We start from the raw sequence: 21,027 nt of genomic DNA on the forward strand, positions 1-21,027 counted from the left end.
AGAGACAGAACATATAGAAATGCAGCCCAAGTAGAACTTAAGAAATAGAAGTTTGTTAAATTCAACGTGCTTCATGTTTTGAAGCACAGAGCAGAGGTAAACAAACTACAATACAGACACTGTAAAATAAAAAGAAGGCAAGATCAATAACCTAGGTTTCAGCCTTCACCAATTAATGCTACATTGCTTGAAGTAAACACAAGAAACTTGTGTCCTAATGAAAGCATAAGCCTTCAGTAAAGAGACCCCTGAGCCCAATTAGGCCCTTTTAATTTGCCCCAACAAACCAACCGTGCAGACTGAGTAAGGACACAACCAGGGTAGTCAAGTGGGAACATCCCCTCACCTGTTTTAAGTTGGTCTCACAACACTTTAGGAAGGATGCAGCTAGCTCCAGCACATAAAGGTGCCCCAGTCTCACCACCCACCATATCCACATGTAGTGAAGGTGTCCATTATCTTACCTGACACTTACAGCCATGCTACCCAGAACAGACCCCAATACTACACTGTAAACCCCAATCAGTAAAACTTACTTTAAAAAAATCATGCCAACAGATTGCCTTTAAAATGAAGTAAACATTACTTTGACCTCAGTAAAGTAAAATAGATATTGTGTTGCATTTACAAAGCTGTGTGTGCACTTGCACTAGAGTTTAAGGTACTAAAGTAATACTCAAAACAGTTATTTAGCAGGTACTTAGCCATTTTAACTCAGTTTTCTAACTGAATCTTCTCTAACTGAGTGGGTAACTTCACTCATGGTGCAAAAGTGTTTAATGCCCAAAGACATTCTGGGAAAACTCAGATTAAGAAATGATTGCCAAGATTTGAGTTGATTGCAAAAAATACTTGGTGATCTAGTGCTGTTTACCTAAAACTATAAGTATGTTCCATTAACTGAGGGAAACACAGCTGATGTGGCTAATTTTGTTGTTAAAGTGACTTCATTATAGAGCTGGGCAACTCATTGAAAAACAATTAAAACCAACATTTAGAGCCTCTAACCGATGTAAACCTGCCGTATCAATTATTTAAATTTTTTCCCCTTTTTCTCTCTCTACTAATGCACCACCCCCTTAAAAACCAAACTACTGGCTATGTACTCACGTGACAGGAAGCCAGGTCATGCAACCTGCTGGAAACCCAAGAGAAGAAGAAATACTAGTCATGTGACACCATACCATCCAGTCTGCTAAACAAACCCGGAGCTGGCTGTGCAGCATAACCAGCAGTTATTTTCTACTTTTTATACAACAGTATGAAAATAATTTATTTTGTTAGAAAGAAAAACATGTCGTTTAGTTTCTACAATTCTTGGAAAATTTGACTTATAAACTTAAAAAAAAAAAAACAAAAAAACAAAAAAACAATTTTCTTTCAGTTGATGTTTCTTTTGATTTTAATTGCTTCAATAAATAACCATAAATTGTTTATCTGTACATGGTCCTTTCAGTAATTTATTTTTTTAATTGCATAATATTTACAGAACAGAGTTGGAGGGTGGGGGTGGAATAATTGTTCATTAATTGCAATCAAGATAGAAAGTTCAATTAGACGTGATTTTGATTTTTGTCATAATCGCCCAGCCCACAACTTTTTTTTTAAAGCAATCTCTTACTTGTCAGTCTTCTGAAAAGTGCTTTCCAAACTAGGACAAGCTCTTCCATCATGCCTAGCATCCAATAAGTAACACGTGGACACGGAGAACTACAGGTGGAACACCTCTGAGTAGGTAATGTCACTCATGGTGCACAAGTGTTTGATGCCCAAAGGCATTCTGGGAACACTCTGAAGATTAAAGAATTGAATTAAAATGACAAAAATAAATAAATAAATAGATAAAATACATTGTGCAAGGACTTATGTCTTACCTTATATTTCAAAAACATCAATAGAGCTGCACAAAAGTTGAAATAAAATCATTTTTCTCAGAGCAGAGGAAATTAGCTCCCACACTTCAGACTACTAACTTTCTGCTTTTCTGCTTGTTTGATTGTGCTTTTACCTTGTCTGGATCAGAGTTTACAGTATACCTACCCTTACATTCATGTACTCAGGGGGGACATCAGCTCTACTTATTAACAACAGAAAAAAATAGTTCAAAAAAAGGAAGAGGGTGTGTCTTTCGGATACTTATACACATTAAACTTGTCAAAGTTTTATCAAATGGGGAAAGCCCTTTGATCGAAGAGGAAATATCTTCCTTGTGCCAGGAAGCAATAAAGTTTATAGGAAATGTGATTAAAAAATACTGCTGATATGAGAAAAGAACGTTTAATCAACCACTAAATACTATTAAGGCCAAGTTTTATTGCCTACCATATCAAAGACTTTGATGAATTATTGAGCAGTTCAACAAAAGTTGCAGAAGAAAGCAGTGTTAATGCCAAATGCTTCCTTTGCATTGTTGTGATCCACCCAAACTTCATTGGCAGCCAAATGAGGTGAACAATGAACCACAAACTGTCTCATAAAAATCACATTCAAACACTCTAAGGGATTTCTTATTACAGATACTGGTGTCCAAGTCATTAAACAACTCAAACCAAAATAGAAACACAACCCCTGATCAGTCCATGCCAAAAGCCTGTGCTGTCAAAACGTACAGGGGTTTTAAAGCACTGAGGCCTGGTGAGCCTCTTTGTGCAATATGTCATTTATTTTGGACATTCCAAAGAGGAATTACACAAGTGAACCAATGAAACAATAAGCATGACTTTTCCTTTAGATATAATATAAACAATTCTTTGAGAATATTTCTTTCTTTCATCTGTTTTTGTTAAGGACACACCCCTGATGTCTTGTGACCAAATGTTGACATTTCTGCATTAATAAGGAAAGAAGAAAAAGTAGAATATTCTTCATCCTTTAGAGGAAATAATTTTAACACTTGCAAAGGCTGAAACATAAACCGAAACATAGATATGGCCAAAAACTGAGGCTTAAGTAAGGCGTAGATGTGGCTCACCAGCCCACCTGAGGGCACCCAGGTCGTGCTCTGGATGTCCTTCCATGTTACCAGGGGCTTGGGAAAATAATTTTGTTGAAAAAAAAAACAATGTCCACACAGTCAAGGTGGAGTAAGGTATTGGTTCCCAACCTTTTTTTTTTCCTTAGCACCCCCTCACACACACATACACACACACACCTCCACCCTGGCCCCCAAAATCGGCCCTCTGGGTCTGTCTCCAAAAAAGGTCAGTGATGACATCGCCAAGGCCACCAGGGACTGGAAGGGTCTGAGGATCACGGGGAAGCTGACCATCCAGAACAGGAAGGCAGAGCTGACACTAGACGCACCAACATGCACCCAGTCTGGAACAAAGCAGGGGGTTTTGTGCCTTGCAAGTGAAATGGCACCTCTGCAGCTTCAAGAACATCTTTCAAACTTGGTCCAACAGAGATCTGAACTACTGATCTTCTGGATCTCAAGCTAAGGCCGGCCACACACTAGACGATTTTTTTTTATCTGAAACGATTTTAAAACCGTGGGAGACCACAGACATCAGGACAATTTCCAAAGATTTTTCATCTTTAATTCTCAGAACGTACACACTAGACGACTCAGCCAGGCTGTCTGATCACTGGAGACCACACACATGGCAACCTGCCTATGACCTTGCGTGATCACGTCACTTCAGAAAAAAAAAAAACATGGATGTCTGTCAATACCGTCTTGCTGTCTTGTCACAACAGGCTGTCCTGGCATGCATTACAGGTGCAGCAAAAATCATAAAACAAGGGAAAGACTCGGGATGCAATCCTGGCTAGAATTAAGGTACCGCTGTGTTTATGATCTTGAGTGGTGAAAGTATGTATGATCCGTCTGGTGACGCTACCTGGTGTGCTGGCTCTCATTGGTTGTTGTGGGTACTCCATCAGCTACGACCTAGAATTGTAAATATCAATGTTTGATATTTAAGATTAAGGGTTTGGGAGGCTACGACGCGATTTGGAGCAGTAAATTAGTCGTTTTGACACCACACACATGCAGACTACTCAGACAAATAATTGTTTGCGATGAGACTCCAGTCGGTATACGCCCCCACAATCGTCGGGGGGGGGGGGGCAAATCTTGCCTAAAATCCTGTAGTGTGTGGCCGGCCTAAGTCCTTACAACCAGTGCTATTTCTGTCCTCACATGAGCTACTGCCACCACCCAAATCATGAAGTTATAAATCCCCCCAACATGGTTGTACATATCTGAATGATGATTGATAATTCATAAGAGATGGACTAAAACCTACTAATATGGATGTGACTCTGGGAATATCATCTGACTGTTCAGTCTGTCATCAATCCTCTCTCACACCTTCTCGTATTTTCTAACTAGAAGGGAAAACAGCTCACACGTCTTGGCTTGGCAGTATGAACCTCATTAAGATTTTTCCGCAACAAACACTGACAGGAATAAAATTCAAGTCTGGCCATGAAAAGAAGCTCAGATTCTCTGACACTTTTACCAAAGAAAGAACAAAAAAAAAAAGATCACAGTCAGAGAAAGGTAGCTGTGGAAAAGCAGGAGGAAAACAGACAATTTCACTTTACATGCTGAACACATGTCGAGACGCTGACAGAACGAGAGGAATACGGTTCCTGGCTTTAATTGGTTGCCTTTGATGGAAATCAGAAGTGTAATTCAACATCGATTGATATTACCTTTGTAATTCAAAAGCAATTTTCCCATCTTTTTGTCTCCCTTGCCTTCATTGTGATGGTTTCTCCCCCACTACCCATCTTCTCGCTAACATGTTAAGGTGTGTGTACACATCAGCGGGTGGGAACGCAGTGGATGGGAAAGGTCATTTCAGCCAAAGGCCTCGATTTCATTACATGCTAAGCCTGCTGGATGGCTGAGCAGACTAGCAATGAGTCCTACTGTAGCAGGCAGCTCTCTTCATTTGCATAGCACATAGGGGGAAATAAATAGGTTCTCCCATGTGCATTTTTCACCTCTGTCTCTGTAATATCAAGCATGCTTTGCAGCTGTAATTTAACATATATCCTCTTCCTTCCTTATACCTAAACATACATTACATATGGTTTATTATGGGGGGTATTACTGATTCATTTGTGCTATTTAGAAATACAAAATGAAAGTGCCGTTCTTAGATCCTTGAACATGTTCTTAATGTTTTCTCATTATTTTCAAATCCGCCCGTCCTCTGAGAGTCGACTCGCATTGGAACAGCCTTTCTCCAATTGATCAAAGCGATCTGGGCCAAAGTGAAAAAAATAACATCAAAGTGAAATCAAAGTGTCTCAAAGTGCTAAAAACAAATATCAAACGGAGAGGGAGGAAGTTGGAAAACATCGGGTGGTTTCTGTTTGAAACATCAAGGTTGATGAAAGGAGAGACGACAGAGGGGGGGGGTATGGAGGAGATAACCACTGTGTGAAGAGAAGGGAGGACATTCAGAAATATAAAGGGATGACGAGAAGAGAAAAGATGTTAGACGGGAAGAAAAGACAGGTGAACAGAAGAGAGTAAAATATAATCAAAGAAGAATAAAGGGAAGGGAAAAGGAGTGAAGTTCGTACAACTGATGCACACGATTAGTCGAGTAAATGCTTAAAGCCTTAGTTCATACAAGAATTAGAAGTAGATTCATGTAATTTTTATTATCTCTAGTCAGTCAAACACTCTGTCCTGTTTGTAATATAGCCACCCACCCAAGGATCTGACCACTTCATCAAATCTGAGACATTTTAAGATCTGAACTGAGAAAGATAAATACCACTTTTTGAGAGTGAGATTTCTTAGTACGCCAGACCAGGACTGAAGTTTCTGATTTCTTATGAAATGCCTTTTGGAATAGTAAAAACAAGTTTTTTGGTCATAAATTCCCAACTCTGATGATTTCTGGCACATTTAAAGCCTCTATTCTATCTAACTTGATATTAATCATATTTTTTAAACATATTTTCAGCAGGTGTGCTAAGCTGATTCTAATTATTACAAAGAGAACAACACTTCTGTCATGAAGGACCTGTCAAAATAGGATGGGCTGTCACATTTTTAAGCAAGCAAGTTGGTAACCCTTGGACTAGTGGATCCTGAGTTTTAAAGACTTGGACTAGTGGAAAAAAGTATTTGTCCACCTGACCATTACACCAACTGGGAATTTGTGCCTCTTCATTCTGTACAGCGTTTATGAGCTGGGGCACTGATGCTAGACGCGAAAGCTCAGTTTGCAATCTCCGTCCCAGTTCATCCTAAAGGTGCTCAGTGAGGTTGAGGTCAGAGCTTTGTGTGAGCCAGTCAAGTTCTTCCACAACAAACTCATCAAACCATGTTTTTATAGTCCTTTGAGCACTGGGGTACAGTCATGTTGGAATACAATATGGCCTTTCCCACACAGTTCAAAATGTCACTGAAGGTGATTTGCCCAAACTCTGAAAACCTCCTCTGCCACACTTCACAGTTGGCACAATGCAGTCAGGCAGGTAATGTTCTCCAGGCATCCACTGAACCCAGACACACCCATCTGAGGAATGTGATTCGTCACTCCACAGAACACATTTCCACAGCTCCACAGTCCAGTGGCGGTGTGCTTTACACCACTCCATATGAAGTTTGACATTTGCTTGCGTGCAGCTGCTCGGCCATGGAAACCAATTCCATGAAGCTCCCGCTACACAGTTTCTGTGATTACATTAACACCATTGGAAGTTAAGAACTCTTCAGCTATTACGCACCATGCGCCTTAGCAGTCATTGACTCTGCTCTGTGATTTTATGTAGTCTTCTGCTTCGTGGCTGAGCTGTTCCTAAATGCTTCCACTTTCTAATAACATCACCTACAGGTGATTGTGGAATATCCAGCTGGGATGAAATTTCACAAACTGTCTTATTGCAAAGGTGTCATCTATCACAGTACAATGCTAGAAGGTACTGAGCTCCTCAGAACGACCCATTTTGTATCACAAAGGTGTAGTATTCACCAACACAAAAAGGAAGGCTAAAATGTAAATGGAGGCTAGTAAGTTGAGGTGAACAATGTGTGCTAAATGGTTAAATTTGGAGTCAGGTATATATGCAAAGCTGTGATTTAGGATGACATTTGAGTAAGACCTATGAGATTGTGCCAAGAGTGTAGCCATTTAGGGTCATGTTGTTGGTACATGACCTATTGAGGACTCAGAATTGTGTTCATAATTCCATTTTTTGTGAATACAATTAGCAAAATGCTTCCATTCCATTTAAATATCAACAAATTAGGGGAGAAGACAAAGCAGGCACACAGAAAACATAATGAGGCAGATACATCTCTTGAACAAAGATTGCACGGGTCATGTTCGTTTTGCCTGTAGTCATGCTCCAGTCGCAGGATGTGATCGTCATCACTCCCTCCTATCCACCCACGGTGAATTCTCTGAATATTTCCTGCTGTGTCTGGGTGAAGTCTGGGTTAAGTCTGGGTGAAAAACTCAGCTGATTGTGGTCAAAAATGCAGTTCACCCTCAAAAATTCCAGGAAGATCTCCAGAGTTTTGTATACATATGAGGAGCACTCATGAGAGCAGAGTAAAAAAAAAAAAAAAAAAAAGGCGAGAAGAGAAGAGAAGAGAAGAGAAGAGAAAAGAAGAGAAGAGAAGAGAAGAGAAGAGAGATTTGAGCCTTTTGTTTCCATCGCTGGGTCTGCCTGTGGGTCCACTGGGGTTGGATCATTAGTAGTCTCAGGTCTGGTAGAGAATGGAGAGCTGCACTGCTACACTTAATTTGTGCTCTTTAATAACACACTTTATGAATTCAGTCATGTTTGCAGCCCTCTGCCTGAGACGCAGCATGAGAGACATCGCTGGATCTCATTTCAGGCCGACAAGATTTCAGATTCAATTAACTCCATCGTGCAACACCACCTCTCTTCACGCACACACAGACACACAGAGCATCCCCGGCTCTCCCCATGCTTCAAGGTCTATCTCAGAGCCCTGCATGATCATTCTAAACCTAATTACTTCAGGGCTGTCTGATGGAGGCCCACTGCTGCCCAATCACATTTGCATCGAGTGGCCGAAAGCAGAAGAAGTGCAGCCGGACAGCAAACCCCCCTACCCTTATGGTTGAAACCGCCATCTCTCATTCTTGCATGCTAGCTGAAGATGCAGATCAACCCCTATTCCCTCTTTCTCACTCAACCTCACCCTGTGTCTGAATTTGTCACCCTGCCAAAAACTTTGCACTGACATCCAATTTTCTGACACCAAACACAAATCCGTCCTTGCACTTAACCTGCCATAAAGACAAGGTTTGTTGTTTTACCGTTTTCATCTCCTGCTGCCCTCTGTGACAGTGGCGCTAATCTTCACAGCAGGGGGCTGTGTTGTTTGTTGCTAGCCCCCTGCTGGGCCTCTTTGGAACTTGATTGGCAGGACAGTAATGGGATGTCACACTCAGAAGACATTTTTGTCAGGGAGTTTGGAAAATCGACCTGTAAAAATGACCCCTTTAAAAATCCAAGGATCTTTGGTTGACTTTGAAAAGGCAGTGGGGGAGTTTTGTGAGAGATGTATTTTCCCAAGGAGTGGAAAAAATGGTTCTCTCCCTCTCTTTATATTGCCCCCAGTGACATGAATTTTCTTTTAGCTGTGCAGGCATTCGGAGGTGATATTGAGGTAAGGCTTTGCACTCTGAAAGCTGCCAAAAGCTGCCAAAGTTCACGATTGAGGTCCCTGAGAAATACTTATCCACGACAGGGGAAATCTGTGGCTCTCTGCATCAGCCTCCTGAACTGGGAGGCAAAAAGTTCAGGTCAGAAGCATAAAAACAGATCCTTGAGCGGACAAGGAATCACTTCAAGTAAATGAATCATTCTCCAGGGAAGCAAAAAAAAAAAAAAAAACACAACACGTTTGCCACCCGACTAGGCTGATGTCTCTTTTGCATCACTTCCAAAGACTGAGACCCTGTGTTCACACCTTGCTTTATGATCAAAGCTGGGTAAATGGATACCAAGTGGTAACCCTGAATGCTAAACTTAGCACAAAATGTATGGAAATTTGTGTTGGTTGATTGTTTCTCTCATCTAACATTGCATCTTAGCAATACATCTTATACCACTGCAAGCCTATTTCCCCTTTAAATGGTGCCACATTTGTAAGGAGGTTTATGTGTGAATACATCTTATGCATACTGACAATAATTTCATAGCCATAAGCTCTGATTGCATACAGAGGTGGTCTGGCATGCTTTTGTATTGAATCTGTGCAGCCATGCCAGCACCCAAAACAGTTGGGACAGTGAAAAAGAGTTACCCCATTAATTAACTAAACAACAAAGATTTGGAATTAGTCTAACCCTTAAATTCTACATACTCCATACTCCAGGCATGCAAGGATTTGCTCTGACCGACAGTGCACTTCCACGTCCGCTAAATGCATTTCTGGAGCAATGGGCAGAGCACAGCCCTGAGCTAGAGAAAGATTACAACAAAGTACGATTTCACTCAAAAATAGTATGTAAGTAAAACAATTACTTTGCCTTTATGAAGTTATTATGTTGTTTACTTCGATATTTTTCCAGGATTTTGTTGTTTCTACCATGGGTGAGCAGATTAGGAAGTTCAAAGGTCTATTTTTCTTGACAGAATGTGTGGTTTCATATGAAATCCTGAGGTCTTCCACTTCAGTACTCAACTCTTCTTCATCCATTGTGTCATTTTACCTCTCTGACCCACTGACCAAATGATCACCTTTGGCTTATGCCACAGGATGAGACGTAATGTTCATACAGTGATGAGATACAAGTTGCATGATATGCAGAAACTTACAAATTTATTGAGCTCATACTGATACCATTACTGATATATAGGTGTAGCGCAGATGTTAAACTTTTGTCCTGAAAACACACTTTAAAGTAAAGCACATGGTTAGGTGACTAAACGGTAAAATTTGTATATCAATTTAGCTGGCACAAGGTTTACAAGTCAGTTAAATTACCTATCATTTTTCATAAACACGGCCTAAATTTCAGCTCAAATGCTTTTTTAAAACTGTAGTGAAGCCTCCTTCCACCAGTAGCCGCTGTAGCTTCAGTTAGTGGCTGTTGCCTTCCTGTCTGAGCTTTGCTCCGCACTCCGCCAAACTTAATGGCTAGCATTTGTTCTAACAACACTATGCAGCAGTTTTTTGAACTAGAAAATGGTAATTAAGTGGTATGTAGACACACAATTAACTTCACAACCGAAGCGAAAAATGGCCACGATATTAATCTGTAAAGAACGAAGGCTGGTGGAGCTAGCTGCTAATTTTAGCCACGCTCTACACAACAAATCAGGCTCACATCCTGCCCACTAACATAACTACCCTGTGATGAAATTGACCATTTTCTGAGCATTTTATCCTCTTTAGACTAGTCGGTTGAACACAATTTAAACTGGTATTTAGCCATGTAGGTAAATAGACGCTTTGGAACATCCTTACTTCAAAGATTAAGAAATGATAATGAAAAGTTAAGTGATCTTAGCTGATGTAGGTCTGTTGTCTTGCCTGAAACTCCATAAATATTTGTACATGGATGATATTTACAGCCCATATAGCTGGTATTTACAGCCTATGTATCTGCTGAAATGTAAACATTGAAGATATGTCTATATCTGTCAATACCAATAATAAACTTCTTATGCTAATAGCCAGGGATGCACAATATTATCTGCCTGATATCAGTATCAGCAGATATTAGCTAAAAAAGGCAAATATATGTATTGGCAAATATGAATATATCTGTTGATATTTACATCTGATATTTTGGCTGTGAATTTCAACATATATCGACAGTAAAATGTTGCCATATATACTAATAAATTAGTGGAGTTTTAGGTTGGACCAAAAGACCTCATTCTTTAAACTTTAAAGTGTGTTTTAAGAAAAAAAAAATTGTTTCTTTTTTCATTCTCAAACCTTAAATTGTGTTCAAAGGACTGAATTTTTAGTTATGTAAAACATATTTAAATATCGGTATCAATATCGGTATCAGCTAAAATGAATCTGTAAATATCGGCAGATGGAATATCAGCAAAAATCCAATATTGTGCATCCCTACTAATATCTGCTGATACTGATATCATGCTGAGGATATTGTGCATCTGTTCCATGTTTATGAAAAAAGAAGGGAGAAAAGCTGTTAAAGAGGAGCTTTACTCTTTGCTCGTGACTTATTTGCCTCCAATCAACTGAATAGCAAGCAGCTTTACTGTATGTAGTATGTGGCCACAAGATCAGAGGTTAACGGTGAATCTTTCACATTTTTCTACCCCTTTTTCCAACAGATATGCATCTGAGGAAAACAGCTAAATACTGTTTCATAAATTAAACCTTGTGGGGTGCTGATTTGATGGAAATGATTCCTCATTCAAGTAGTACATCCATATTATTCATGGCTGAAATTTGCACAAGAGGTGCAACGTTAGCTCTGATTGCAGATGATTATTTTGTTAATGCAAAGTGTGAATGCACAGACTAAAATGAAGTCAACTGGTTATGCAATTTCCTATACCTATGTATGTAAAATGTATCAGGCTCCAGGATGTGTTGGACAATGATTTTTATGTAATTAACTTTTTCTGCATCACTCATGTTCTTCACTTCACAGCAGCTGAAAGTTATTATCACACAAGTTAGCTTGACGCCATGCCCTGTGTTTGCCTTTACTACTTTAGCACTGACACTGTGATGAGTGAGGCAGAGCAAAAGAAGAACAATTATCATTTTCTCTCAGATTACATTCAGCAGATGTCAGGGCCCACATGTGGAGGCGGCTAATTGCTGTCTCCAAATCATCTGTGGCATAATACTACAAGCATATGTGAGCGTTTGAGTGCGTGTGCAGGGGAAGGTGGAAAGGGACGAGGGGTTGCTTCATACACAGAAAGTTGATCCATCAGGCACGCTCTCAGCCATGTGTGTGAGTATTAAAAGCAGAGCTAATGCATGTGTCATGTCGCTGTATTAATGATCACACCAGCTTACCCGCCATCAGCTGTTCACACCCACACGAGCAGAAAGAATCACATCGCAGGGACACGCTAACTACCTACTCCTGTGCGGCACATGAGGCAATCGTGCTTTTGTGGCGTGGCATTCATATTGTACATGCACATTCGTGCCAAACCCCCATACACTCCAGCCCTCCCAGGATGCTTCCTAAGAATAATACACACTGAAAGATAAAAAGCATCCCTCCTCCTCTTCTTCAACCCTTCTCTCCTGCATCTCTACCCTGTAGCCTCGAGTGGAGCTGCATCTGCAGGGAGGGGAAGGCAGACCAGGTCCCTGGGGTGAGGGAGTGGGCGGGGGGGTTGCACAGCTGTCACACTGAGCTCCAGTGTCCTCTGATGGCTCGGCATGAGGCATGCCACTTATCAGATTGGTGGTGATGGTGGGAGTAGGGGGTAGGGGTGAGGGTAAGTGTATGTGTGGGTGAGGAAGCAGCAGGGAGCAAGGGTGAGTGTGAAGCCAGAGCCCATTAACACTGTCTTTTCATCTGTAGACACAGGCAAACATGCATGACTCGTGCACGCACATGCAGATTTACACGCACCTTGAAACACACACAGTCAGAGAAAATGCACAAAACCGCTGGAGATCCTCTCTCCTGCCTGCAGGCAGACGGCAGCATGATGCCGTGACTGCCACTGTGAAAAGCTCCCTTCTTTCCTTCTTATTCCTCCTTTCCCTTTCCTTTCATCCTCCTCTTCCATTCTCCCTTGGTGCCCCAATTCACTCCATTGCACACGCTCCCTCTCTCCGTCCAACCTCACCCAATCCCTCCCCCAACTCCTCAACTCCTCTGGCTTCCATTCCCTGTCCCAACTGTACTTTCCATTTTTGCAGCTTTCCCCTGTTTGTCTCCTCCACTCTACTACACTGTCCCAGGTGTATGATGCATTTCCATGTCCTTATGAATAAAAAAAATCCATAAACATAATAAAATGTATCATCGAAATATGAAAGCTTACTGACATGCTAAAAAGGGTAAGGAATACATTACTACTCACATTATTTTCTTATATTTCTTGAAATTCTCACAAAATCTTAGTTAGTGAAGAAAATGATCAAACAAAGAGAGTGGGTAGAGCAGGCACTGGACTAACTGGACTTTGCCCTTGTCCCAGTATACAAGCACCGGGGCAAAACTGATTTATTGATAGAAGCAGGTTCAACTGTGCAGCTCAAAGTGGCCATAAAACCCACTATTAGTTAGTTACATCCAGACCTAGTTCCAGGTGACCTTTCTAACAAATAAGCAAAAAAGAATTATTATCAATTTTGTTTTGCTGTACATATGAACAAAGTAAGGGAAAAAAAAACAGAGAAGGGCAATAAATGCAATACACACTGTGCTTGAAAATTTGGAAGTCGTATGAAATGTACTGGAGAATCCAAAGAACCCCATATGAGATTGTCAGGTGGCCCTTCTAAGTGAAAAACTGACCAAGTCTTAAAAAGCTAAGTGAAAAACATGAACCATTCAAAAGCTCTGTACATTTCGTACACGCTCTAGGCGAGTGGTTCACAACAAGCCTTGCCTTTAATAAAATGTATAGATGCATGTCGGCTAAGGGCTTGTGTACATCGTAGATCTTTTGCCACATTTCTTTTTCCAAACCTAAAGACATGACTTGGTCCATGACCCACTTTTAAGTACAGACCGACCAGTTGAGAACCACTGCTTCAGGTTATTTTCTGGTATGAAGTTATTCTCCTCGGTTACAGTTATAACCAAGAGCCAACTACAGTGTGACTTATGCTTTGTTTAGCTGTTCAACATCCACATTAAAGCCCAATGTGAATGCAGTGGAGCATTCAAAGAATGCCTAGTCCAGTTTAGTGTGCAGTTAAGTGTAGACACACAAGAGAAAATTGATCTCCAACTGCCTGAGGCATGTGTGTTTGTCCAACTTTGAGAAGATTGATTTAGCATGATTTCAGTTGGGCTAACATGCTTGCATACATTTATTTTCCAAAGACATGTAAATGTAACAAGTGGTACTGAGTAGTTTACAGAATTGTAGTCAAAAATGAGAAGCCGTATGTATGAATGTATGTATGAATGCATTAATGTATGAATTTACGCATGAATGTCCGAATGTGTGTATGAATGTTTGAATCTATGTTGTATGAATTTAATTGTAAACGCATGCATGTATGAATGTAAAAGTACATGCACATATGAATGTTAGAATTAATGTATGAATGTGTGAATACATGTATTAATAGCTGTATGAATATATGTATGTGTGAATGCTCTAATAGGTAAATGTATGAATGCATTTATGAATGTATGAATACATGAATGTTTGAATGCATTACAGTGCATATGAATGTATGAAAACACATATGAATGTATGGATGTATGTATGAATGCATTAATATATGAAAGCCTGAATGAGTATATGTATGATTGCATGTATTTAAGTATGAAAACATGCATGTTTGAATGCATTACAGTTTGTATGAATGTATGAAAACACGTATGGATGGATGATTGTATGAATGTATGAATCCATTTATGAACGTATGTGTGGATGCATGAATGCCTGCATGTATGTACAAAGGATTAATATATCGATGAATGTGTGTATGAATGGATGTTTAATGAATGTAAACATAAATGTATGAATGAATGAGTAGTTCAATTAAACAATATGCTTGAACACCCAATTTGTCAAACATGACCACAACTTTAAATGAATCTGGAGAAGTATCTGTCACCAGATATGTTATTTAACTTCCCAAAAAACAAAATGTCTCTTTTTTATTGGTTGCACTAAAGCTCGATTTTCCTGTGTTCAACATTATACAGAAAATTAAAAGGTCTACTCAGAACTTAACAAATACAGAAGCAGAAAATCTGCAAAAATGTCTATTTAAAAGTGTAATTAACAAATTAAATGTGTATTACCAATCTAAATTGAACATTAAACACATCTAACAAAATGTGCAAATGGCGTATTTCTTGCTCAGCAACATGCATATAAATACTCAGAGAGATGGACAGAGGGATAAAGGAGGTCAGTCAGTCACGGAGCAGATAAACAACACCTCATTAGGCATGTTGAAGAGACTCATTCAGGCCCAGCCGAGACGTCGTTGTCTGCTAGCATGCTAACAGAGCCCAGGGCAGCGCTTCTAACATCCAAACAAGCCTGATAGGATCAGAAAGTAATGATCACATGTTATCCACTAGAAATGACTTGAATAATCACACACAATGGATAGGGAGGATGATACACTGGCCTGCACTCCCCTATAGATCTCTCACTGAATGAAGACATGGATGCAGTTACACATGCATGCAACAGACATCCTTGAAATAACAATGATGTCAAGCCTGCCTGAGGCTGTTTTTTTATCCTATGCATGCATGCACACTACTATCCATTCATGAGATTATAAGCTATTCATTACTGGATGGTACAGGACTGTATACCAGTTATCCTATATGCAGTGCAGAATGAATCTGGGATGCAGGAGAGCCGGGCTCGCCATCACGGTTTCTTTGCTTTGGGCTTTAGGCAGTCAATTTTCTTTCCATCACTCACACACTCTCAGTCATTCCAGGGCCCACAGTATTTATCTCACAGTCTCTCCCTCTGCCCTCCCTCTCTCTCTTTATATTAGGCCATCCTCCTTTCCCCTGGCTCTCATGTTAATGCACTCCCAATCAGGCTGTCCATTAAGTGGACATGCGCTACACGTTCATCAGGCCGTCCAAAGGCCTGCATGCAAATGAGCTCAAATTGCAGTGCGCTGCAAACTCCTTGAAATCTCCTTAGAGGGAGAACGTGAGTGTCAGACATGCATGGGTGAGAAATGCAGGAAGAAGTGAGTTCCTGCCTGTCTGTTTCTTGCAAATGAGAACGGCAGAGACAAGTATTACAAAGGATTAATCCAATCAGGGTGCCTTTTTGATGTTTTGATGCAATGGTGAGATACTCACATGATTTCTGCTAATGTAAAATTCTGTTATAAGCTTGAGAGTAACTGTCAGCTCAACCTATTGTCATGCAGTAAAACTTCTTCACTCTGAAATCTCTGTCAAAACTTTTGCTAAAAGTGTGACAACAAACAGATTTCTTTTCCCTTCTTCCCTTTTGACCGCTAGGCATCTCACATCACTTGTGCCTAACAAAAAAACTTTGCTATTGTCTCCAGTGGGACACATTCATTCTCACCTCAGCTCCTTGCCATCTCTAACTTTATAAACCTGCCGGGTGAATTCTAAGAGAACAGGAGAGAAAAGAGAAGGACAGTGCAGACGAGTGGGTGTGAGAGCTGTCACTGTTTTAAGTATGAAATTGTTTGAGGTATCAACAAGGAGTAGGAATAGCAAAAAGGAAATAAAAAGCTTATGAGTAAGGGAGACATGCTGGTTGAAGGGCTGCCTCTTTGCATTCAGGAGGCATGAGCGGGCGTTAAATGCATGGAGCAGAGGGGGGGGGGTGTCAGCGAGGCCCACTGCGTGCCAACTCCTAAGTGGCTGTGGCACTCAAAGATAATGAAGAACGATGATGAGACCGAGGAGGGCATGCCGAGGGCCCACGTGCACAGCTAAAATCCCCCAGCAGCCACCTATTGGGCCGCTCAAAAAGGTTTGCCAGCGGTGCTGATTGCCTGTCACAGAGTGTCAAAGTTACTGCTCAGATTTCCTCTTTCATTGACAAATCCTGCACTCTTCTCTGTGTGCACTGCTCTGAACATGTGTGCGTCTCCACATATGTGCTCATGCCTGGTGTGCGACAGAATGTCAGCCCGTCTGAGTGTGAGACTATCATGCATTAACACCACAGGATGCAAAAAGACAGTTGAGTTAAAAGAAACCACAGCAGAGGAAATAATAGAAGATAAGCAAGTTCCCAGCATTCCTCAATCGTGACCTCGAAACACACTTGTCGTCTTTATTGTTCATTACCGAGCCATGTGCCGTGATATGCTAACTAATCCCATTAAACTAATCCACATGAAAACAACTTACGGCACGATAAAGGCCTGCACCGCCTCCACCGTTAATTTATGCCATATTCAAATGTGTACAGAATTGAAATAATTAATGTGACTTCCTCTGAATGAATACCCGCAGGATGTTTATTTTCATCCACATCTATTTGCACATTTCTTCTTCTATTGTCTGTGAAAGCAGTGCATGGTCCACAGCCACTAAACTCAGACACAAGATTCAGTACTTTTCCTAGTCTGTCAGCAGAGGAAATGGATTTGACTTTCTACAGATGTAAAGAAAAATGCAACAAACTGAGTTTGTCTGTTTTTAATTCATCTTTATACTTCTGAGGTAAAGAACTTAAGTTGAAGACTTACAGCAGGTGCAAATATACCAGTTAACATGACACCTTTCTTTGGAAATATATTGTAAAATGATTTAAATATGCAGCTAAAGGCCCCACAAGATAAGAGCATCATGCTGATACCAAACAATCAGTAAAGGCTTGATTTTCAGCAATAGGTATGGACAAAACCTGCTTAGTGTCTGCCTTCTTGGTTCAAAGAGCAGAAAGGATAGATCTTGTGTATGCCCTTGGATATGTGCCACCTCTCTTAATGTCCCAAGCAGTAATGGGTGATTCTGACTTCAGTACTCACATCACAGTTCCTAATCAGACGCCACGCCACAATTGTCTGACACATGAGATGTTTTTTCGTGTCCATGGAAGACGAAAACAAAAATGGAGTTGCTCAAAGAAAGGCACCTTTTGAGGATCAGGAGAAACTCATTACATTGCCACTTGCCCTGTACCATTCCTAAGCATGCTTGTCAACACTTTCCCAGTCCCCTGCTGGTGTTGCTCCAATCTCTGCACTGGCCCTGAGCACACAGTCATCATAACCATACTACGGTTCACACAGTTTACAAGGCGTGTGTCACAGAGATGGCACAACTGAAAAATACACAAATGTAACAGTACCTCTGCTCACCTTGTGGCTTGTTTTGGGTAAAAAAAGAAACCCTCTTTAATGTCGAAGCAAATTCAATTAAACAAAAAAGTGATTCCATAAATGCCCACTCCCTTTAAAGTGACTGACCTAATTCCACAGAGGTCCAGCCAGTCTCATAATTTGCGAAATTGGGATCACCTGAGTGCAGTAAATGTGTCTCAAATGATTTTAGTACAAAGACACCCATGTCTGTAAGGTCCAGCCACTGGTTAATCAGTATATACCAAGACACCTTTGACTACTCTGAAGGCTTTACAAGCTTCAGCAGCTGAGATGGGAAGGACTCTGCATGCAATAACTGTTAGACGGATTCTTCACAAATCAAAGCTTTATGGGAGAGTGGCAAAGAGAAAGCCACTGTTGAAGAAAACTCATTAAATCTCAGCTAGAGTTCACCAAAAGGCACGTGGGAGTCTCCATTGTCAAGTGGGAGAAAGTTCTTTGGTCTGATGAGACCAAAATGGTGCCTTTGTGACCATCAGAGATCGGTGTACATCACCACAAACACGCCATCCCCACTGTGAAGCATGGTGGTGGCAGCATCATGCTGTGGAGGTGCTCCTCTGCAGCTCACCCTGGAAGGGTTGTAAAGGTGTAGAGGGTAAAATAAATGCGGCAACATATTGGAAAATCCTAGAGGAAAGGCTCATTCAGTCTGCAAGAGAACTACAGCTTTGGAGAAGATTTATTTTCCAGTAAGACAATGACCTGAAGCATACATGGAAATCTACACAGAAATGGTTTAAAGACAACAAGGTGAATATTCTTAAGTGGCAGAGTCAAAACCTGGACCTCAATCCAATAGAGAATTTGTGGCTGGACTTGGAAAGGGCTGTTCATGCCTGATCCCTGTGCCACCTGACAGAAATGGAGCTGGTTTGCGAAAAAGTATGGAGGAAAATTGCATAGTCCAGATGTGCAAGCCTGATTGAGACCTATCCACACAGACTCAGCTGTGATTGCAGCCAAAGGTGCATCTACTAAATAGTGGCTTGAAAGGGGTTGAATATTAAAAAAGTCACTTATTTTACATTACATATAAAATCCAACAATCTGTTTTCACATTGACATTAAAGAAATTATATTGACAATGCATGATTTATAAAATCAATAAAGGGTGAAACATCTAAGAGGGTGCATACTTTTTAAAGGAACTGTACAAGGGAATATTCAGGTAATGCAATGCACTCCTTGAAAAAAACATAACCAGGATTGTGCAATTCTTTCCTTTTTTTGAGCAGCTACCCCATCACTGGTGCCATGGCAGTCTGTCTCTAAAATCTTGCAGCAGCATGATGAGAAAGCCTCTGAGAAAAGTAGCCACAGGCAACAACTTCAGCTGGCCATGAATTCATCTCTAAAGGTCTTTTATCCTCAGAACCTAAACCACTGCTCCCACATTTTGTGCTCGTGCAGGCTCTGAACATTGTCCGCTGTTTAACAAATGCGGAGCGTGTTTGGATCGGAGGAGCACACACATGGGATTATGAATAAAACATGTTGCCCTTATTAAAAATAATCTGGCTCAAAAGTGCCAGAGGCCCTTGAGGTCGATAACCACCCTCCCTCCCCCTTTCCATCCACTCCCTGCACCTCACAGAGTTCAAGGAGAAGGGTACCTGATTAGCAGCAGCAACATCGAAAAGTGCATTCAAATTCTGTATGATCCAGTGGTGAACGTGTTCAGAGGAATTAAATAAAGCAGACAGCAATTTATGCTCGAGGCAACACAGAGAAGGGGGGTGTTGTTTTGGATTTGGAGCCAGGCTTTGTCTCGTTCTTACCTGAACATGTCGCCCAGGCCTTTCAGCACGCCTTTCTTGGCTTTGTTCTTGTCCTTGTCTTTCTCCTTGTCTTTATCTCGCTCAGGTTTCTTCTTTTCCTTCCCTGCAGATTGCTCCCGATCTCTTAGCTTGTCATCTTTGGAGAAGCTACCGTTCAGGCCTGGGCCCACGATGAGGTCGCCGCTGGTAGACATGGACTCACGACCTGATCTGGAACTTCCCTCTGTGTCTTCATCCACTGAGGAGAGGAGATAAGGGAGAAGGAGGGCGATGAATAAAGATTTAAGGAGGAAAAGAGAGAGAAAGAAAACACAATGTAAGTCAATAAAGGCAGACAAAAACTTTAACTTCTACTTGACTCCCTGTGGATCACAGAATCAGTGATTTAAATCAGTGCACAAAAGCAGTGCCTTTTTCAGCAGTTACAAAGCATCACTTCTTTCTTCTGGCAACATCAGATAAACCATTAAAGAAAAGCTGTGTCCCACAAGGTAGGCAGCTTTGAACAAAACACACTGACTTCATCTGCCTCGTTAGAGCAGAATATATTTGTATTATACCCCCTTTGAGAATAGTATTCGGTTGAACATATTTCACTTAGCTGGATGCCTGAAGTTATTTCAAATGTGTATATTTCTCACAGCTCACAAGAGAACATGCTTTTTCTATTTTCTCTTGCATTTCATAAAAAGTGATGATGATATGAGCAAAAAGTGCGAGCTGTAATGATAGCTGTATGAATCTGGTTCTTAATTTAAGCCTGAACTAATTTCAACCCAGACATAAAATTGAAATCGAACTCCTTAGGTGATGCAAGGTTGATTAAACTCAAAGTTGCCATCACATCTAATCAGAGCTGATGTGCAAAATGTAATTAATCTGTCAGTAATTATACATTTAAATAATCTTGAAAAAAGGCACCCCGGGATTTTAATTGCAAATGTGCTGCACTTCAGAACAGGCATAGCTCCTGTCTACGCAGTATCTGTGGTTCTGAGGCGTGAGGTAGATGTCCTTCAGATTATAACTTATTACAGTTTTGCGTTTCCTCGTCTAAGTTGTGCCTTTGATGGAGAAGAGAAAAGCGCTTATCGTAGGAAAGAAGAAGGAGGGGAGACTGTGATGGATCTCCGGCATACCCGATGAGACAGACTACGCAGGGTGGAGCAGCTAGATTCACATTTCAAGGAACAGAGGGGGTTTGTTTTCTCCTCTGATCTCTGGAGCTATCTGCTGTTTCTTTCAGCTGCCATCTCAGAGGAAATTACTGAAAAGGAATCTCAACAC

At 40.9% G+C, this 21,027-nt stretch overlaps 1 protein-coding gene across 1 annotated transcript in view; it reads right to left on the reverse strand.

Annotated features, from left to right (window-relative positions):
- LOC121527569 (partitioning defective 3 homolog) overlaps window positions 1–21,027 on the reverse strand; it is a 604,468-nt gene that overhangs the window by 156,092 nt on the left and 427,349 nt on the right. Inside the window, exon 19 of the mRNA XM_041814583.1 lies at window positions 19,741–19,978. Coding sequence (XP_041670517.1) covers window positions 19,741–19,978 — 238 coding nt within the window. The remainder of the gene's footprint in view (window positions 1–19,740; window positions 19,979–21,027) is intronic.

Source organism: Cheilinus undulatus, linkage group 19 (genome assembly GCF_018320785.1).
Source record: "Cheilinus undulatus linkage group 19, ASM1832078v1, whole genome shotgun sequence".
Classification (NCBI taxonomy): domain Eukaryota; kingdom Metazoa; phylum Chordata; class Actinopteri; order Labriformes; family Labridae; genus Cheilinus; species Cheilinus undulatus.